This window comes from Henckelia pumila, chromosome 2 (genome assembly GCF_033568475.1).
Source record: "Henckelia pumila isolate YLH828 chromosome 2, ASM3356847v2, whole genome shotgun sequence".
Lineage (NCBI taxonomy): Eukaryota > Viridiplantae > Streptophyta > Magnoliopsida > Lamiales > Gesneriaceae > Henckelia > Henckelia pumila.
The window spans coordinates 142,677,320-142,682,857 of record NC_133121.1 but is presented as its reverse complement, the minus strand read 5'-3'; the positions used below and the strand labels follow the sequence as shown (position 1 = coordinate 142,682,857).

The following is a 5,538-nucleotide window of genomic DNA, read 5'->3' as shown; positions in this document are numbered from 1 at the left end:
CATTTAAAGTCGACGGTGGGTAGAGATTTGCTAGTCTTCCATAGAATTAATGAATGACTTATTTTATCAAAATATTTATTTATAGTATTTAATTTTACTGCAATACTTCACTAAATAATTAATTAGCATGTTGGTATTCAAAGAATTTTTTTTTCTTTTTGAAAAGTGGTATTCAAAGAATTTAGTGCACCGGTATTGTTTATGAAGGAAAAATGTATACGATAGCGGCAAGCAACAAATGCTTTTTTTTTTTTCCAGTCTCTAAGGGGAAGTCCAAAGTTCAGGTTAGTGGAGTAAATGAACGCTTGACCAAAGATCAAGAGTTCAATTTTTTTTGTCAATATCTTCTTGGACTAGTCTGTCGCACATGACTTGTTTAGTGCGATTTACCTAACTATCGTAGTTTGCATGTTTGCGTTAGTTCGAGATTTACGCAGTGCACACCGAAAAATAGCGGCGACATGTTCTCTTATAAAACAAAAAACAAAAAAACAAATGCATTTTTTCAGTTTTTCCAAAATTTATCACATTTTTTGTTCATTACATGTATTACTCCATCTATCTCACTCATTTAAGTTATATATTTTTCTTATCTGTCTCAATTATATAATTTATTTTTATGTTATCTTTCTTATTATTTTAAAGTTTACGCCTATTAAATTAGCATCATTACAATTATTAATTACATTAAAATATTCATTAAATTAGGGAAAATGAGAAAATTGATTTACAAAAATTACTTTTTCAAACACTTTTTCTGAATCCGTATGAAAACACTTTGTTTCGAGAAATCTATCGATCAATTCCAATTCTTTTTCTTTATTTCTTTCCCTCTTTGTTTGTTTCGAGAATCTGTCGATCAATTCCGATTTTTTCCCTCTTGGTTTTCTTCCGATGGAGATGTATTGATTTGTTTTCTTCACAGCCGATCGAGATGTATAAATCTTGTTCATGGATTAACGAAAATGTGCTGAAGAGGCACCACTTTGCGTATGGGTACCTTAACATGAACTGATGCACAAGGTCTGCAGTATGTGGAAATGGTGCTTTAATTACCATACACAAGGAGATTTAATCTCTATTCTTACAATGCCAAATGAAAAATGAATTTCAAACTAAACAACTAAAAGAATGATGAAGAAAACTTCAAACAAACTAAAAAGTAAACAATAAATTTACACTCAAAATCTTATTCAAATGTTGAGGCTTATCACAGAGCTACAGAAGAAAGATCTTCAAATACCATTTTCATGTCCGGCCGTTCGGCAGCCGGAAGGATACACCTCAGAGCAATCTGAAGCATGGAACTTAGACCCTTTGGGACGCTTCCCACGCCCTGTGTCCCCAAAATCTCAGCATCGAAGCATTCGTTCTCACGGTTCTCTTCAGCCATTAGACTCACCCATTCTGATAAATCCACAACTTCAGGATTCCCTGGGATAATGTCAGCAGATCTTCTTCCGGTCAAAAGTTCCAGCAAAACGACGCCAAAAGCATAAACATCGCTCATGAGAGATGGGCACGGTTTGGTCATGTTTGCAAATTCAGGTGGCCGGTAGCCAAGAGCACCTGCATTCAGCACTTGCTCGGCTGTACCTGCAGATGTTAATAATCGGTGGAGACTGTAATCTGTTAAGAGTGTATTTGTGGTTGGAATTTCGATCAAGATATTGGTCGACTTCAGATTTCCATGAGGTATGGCACTTTCGTTGTGTAGATAAGTGAGGCATCGAGCCGTATCAATAGCAATCTTGAGCCTTTTCTCAAGTGACAAAGGTGGAAGTGTCATTGGATCTGTCCCTGCAATTTAAAGCTTCAATATTTTAGATTTCAAATCTAAACAATGTGCATATAGGACCGCATCACTTGACATGCAAAAAATTTACAAAATTTACCATGAATATAGAGCGCCAAACAAGGCGCATCGATGTACATAGTTATGATCAGTTTCTCATGCTCCTTGGGACCCCAATAAAATCCTTGAAGAGAAACTAAATTGGGGTGTCGAATATTTCCTAGTTTCTTTGCCTCTCTTGCGAATTCCTTTCTCCCTTTCGCAATCCCTTCTTTTAGCAATTTTACTGCCAACACATGGCCTGAAGCAAGCACAGCCTTGTACAGCGTTCCGTGGCAGCTCATACCAATCGCCTCTGCAGGCGCAGCTGATAGTTCTTCTGCAGTAAATTTCATGGAGTTACCATAAAGGTGTAGATCTCCCGCCAGTTTTCCTGGTGAGCAAACCTTTAGAGAATTCGAATTTTCAGTCTGGTGACGAAGCACCGTAGGTGATGTGTTAGCAGACTGGGTGGTGGATACAGGACAAGGTACCACCACTTCAGTTTTTCTTGCTGATTCTTGAAAGTCGCGGTCTTTCCTTTCTTCAACTGCTGAAGAGACATCACTCTGCAGATGGCCGGATTCTGCACCTACTGCACATAAAATCATAGTGAGACTCGGACCATTGATGATGAATCAGGCAAGGTTTTCTAAGATGCTCACCTTTTTTACCACCAGCTTCTGTGGAGGTTGTATTAACTCTTTGTTGATGGACTCTGCAGAAGATCACTAAAACCAGTATCACTAAAAGGGATGCACCACCTACCACACCAGCAATAATGGCCGTCCGGATTGCAGATTTCACGTGAGAACCGTGCCTCCTCAAGCTAAAATTATCATTGCCTTCCCCCGAAGAGGGCTCGTTCGGGAGTATTAGCAAGTAATTTCCAGGATGAAAAGATGAAGAAGGGAACTTCTGTAAGCTTCCAGGAACAATCCCAGAGAGATTATTGTATGATACATTAAATTCTTTTATCGTGTCGGGAAGATCATCAGGAATTCCACCCTCAAGATGGTTGTTAGATAGGTCAAGATTTTCCATGAGATGAAATCTACCCAGTTCAGGGGGCAATGAACCCATAAGTTCATTGTATGAAAGATTAAGAGCTACCAGGCTATAGTTTTGTGAGCTGACTGCATCGGTAGGTATCGTGCCAGAAAATTTGTTCAAAGACAGGTTAATTTCACTTAATTTTGTTGAGTTAAAAAGGGTAGGAAGAAGGGAACCGCTCAGTAGATTCACGCTAAAATCGATGACTTCCAACTCCGGATATGTTCCAAGAACAGGTGGAAGAACACCACCTAATGAGTTGTTGGAAATCTTTATTGAAGTAAGCCTCAAGAACTGAGATGTTTGGTTTGGTAAGGACCCGGTTAATTCGTTTGAGCTCAAGTCGATTACTTCAATATAATTTCCCCAACTCTGAATCCTGGACAAGTCTCCTGAGAACATATTGTGACTAAGATCTATTATTGCACAGTGACCTACTCGTGAAGGCAAGGGACCGGAAAGCTTGTTATATGATAAATTTAGAGTCCTCAGATTCTCAGAAGTTATACTTCCGACTGGACCTGAATAGAAGCAAACATAAGAACTTGAGCAGCATAGAAACAGAGTAAAATAATCTAAAACACCACTGTTTTGACAGTAAAAGCCCGGCCAAAGTTCACCCTTGAACAACTGCAAGTATAATGCAAAAATTTACACCAATGCCGCTTGTACACGTACCTTCAAGATGATTGTGGCTTAGATCCAATTCAGACAAGATCATCGAGCTCTCCAGCAAAAGGCCCTGCGGCAATGAACCTGATAACTGGTTGTTGCTGATTTTAAGAACTCTAAGAGATACTACAAAACTGAAAGATGGAACATTTCCGACAAAACGATTATCGGTTGCATCAAACATCTCCAGACTGTCAAAATACGGTATTCCATCGTGAGGGAAGAGTTCTCCAGTCAAGTTATTATGACTGATATTCAGATACTGAATAGACGAAATAAAATCGGGATTTCCTAATCCTAAGTCCAAAGTTCCCGAAAACATATTGCTACTCAAATCAACATACAATGCGGAATCTAATTGTCCTAAAAGGCCCATTACATCTCCTACAAAACCATTCGAGTGCAAGTCCAAGTACTTCAGAAGCTCCAGACTAGCAAAACCAGATGGAATTTCTCCTCCCATGCTGTTCGATGAAACGTTAGCAAGTACCAGGTTTTTTAAGGTTGTGAACTGAGTAGGAATTGAACCGGTAAACAAATTGCGTGAAAGATCCAAACTTTGCAAAGATTGAAGCAAGCCAATCTCTTTTGTCAGTGTGCCACTCAACTGGTTATTGGAAATAGTCAAGTTCTGAAGCTTTTCGAGCCCGGAAATAGCCGAAAATTGAAATTCTCCTACTAATCCTAAATTATTCAGTGTGATTGAGGTCACGCTACCATTATTGCAAGCAATGCCGTACCAATCTTTAGGGCAACCATTAGATTCCAAAGACTTAGGATCCCATGAAACAAGAGCTTTCCCTGAAGGGTCACTCTGAATTCCTTTTTTGACCTCCAATAATGCATCTATTTCTATTTCTCCAACCGATAATTCTACCAATAACAGTACCGCAAAACAAATGAACTGCATTCTTTTCCAGAAGAAAATGTGGGCTGGTAAAGTTACAGAGAGCGGCTAAAGTTTATTATGGCAAAAAAAAAAAAGAAGAGGAAATTGAAAGACAAGAATGTCGCAAACACAAAATTTTACAAGTTAAAAATGAAGAGCAAAATCAAAATGGAAACGCGGAACTAGATTTCCTACAAAACTAGGGGGAACCATTAGCAATAAATGTGGAACAATGAAAGCTTTTCCTCACCTTGCTGCCAAATCCGAGCACATTACAGCAGAATTTAACACACTCCAATCATTACTCCTAATCATTTAACAACCAAGAGTCCCACGAAATAAAACCCCAACTTTTTCAGCAACCCAAAAACAACAAATAGCCTAAATAGAGTTCTACATCTGCATGAGAGTAACACACTAACCCAAAAACAAAACAAACCCAGAATCCCTCAACATTGAATTGTAAAAAGCCCACCTTTTTTCTTGCCCAAGAATCAAGAAAAGAAAAGGTACTGGAAAGAATCCCATAAAGGCTATGCAGCCTTTCTTTCGTCTAGATAGACAGACACCACAGTGTAGTGGAAGTAAATGGTAAGCGGGCCGCAAGAAACTGAAAGTGACAGGGCCGTGCTCTCAAGGGAAAATGGTCAACAGCACGACAAATCACTAGACTTGAGAGGAGTAGAATTTGGGTTGGTGGGTTTAGTAATTGACTGTAAAATAAAACAAAATACGGCCACAAGAATCAAGGGGAAGCGATTCACTGTGGGATGGGCAGTATGGATTGTGGACTGTACGTTTCAATGCACTCAAATTATTATGAGAAAGAATTATTTTAGTTTTTATAACAATATATTTTGATTAGTGATGTGATATGATATAATCATATGATTAGCATATTGGAACATGTGAAAAATAATTGGTTTCAGTTTGAAAATATGTATGATTAGCATATTGGAACATGTGAAAAATAATTGGTTTCAGTTTGAAAATATGGATGGGAAAGTAGTAAAAGGGTGGTAAAACGGAGAGTGTTGAACACTGTGGAGTATGTTGTATGTGTCTAGGCATCTTTGTTTTATGTGCAAAC

At 38.4% G+C, this 5,538-nt stretch overlaps 1 protein-coding gene across 2 annotated transcripts; it reads right to left on the bottom strand.

The window, feature by feature from the left end:
- Positions 1-1,054: 1,054 nt before the first annotated feature.
- Positions 1,055-5,147, bottom strand: LOC140881239 (probable inactive receptor kinase At5g10020). 2 transcript variants are annotated; one of them, XM_073286390.1, is made up of 5 exons: positions 4,699-5,147; positions 3,566-4,492; positions 2,500-3,408; positions 1,896-2,429; positions 1,055-1,800 (listed from the first exon to the last, which is right to left on the bottom strand). In XM_073286390.1, the coding sequence occupies exons 2-5, from the start codon at positions 4,467-4,469 to the stop codon at positions 1,211-1,213; spliced, it is 2,937 nt and encodes a 978-aa protein (XP_073142491.1). In that variant the 5' UTR covers positions 4,470-4,492; positions 4,699-5,147; the 3' UTR covers positions 1,055-1,210. The 2 variants fall into 2 exon arrangements, with proteins under 2 accessions (XP_073142491.1, XP_073142492.1); XM_073286391.1 differs by having other exon boundaries at positions 4,924-5,147.
- Between the last annotated feature and the right edge of the window lie 391 nt (positions 5,148-5,538).

Excerpts from the sequence above, each read along its gene's own strand:
- LOC140881239 (XM_073286390.1), bottom strand. The coding sequence starts at position 4,469 with ATGCAGTTCATTTGTTTTGCGGTACTGTTATTGGTAGAATTATCGGTT. Across the intron at positions 3,409-3,565 it reads AAGCCACAATCATCTTGAAG|GTCCAGTCGGAAGTATAACT; the intron begins GTACGTGTACAA and ends GCTTCTATTCAG. Across the intron at positions 2,430-2,499 it reads AGAAGCTGGTGGTAAAAAAG|TAGGTGCAGAATCCGGCCAT; the intron begins GTGAGCATCTTA and ends TTTTATGTGCAG.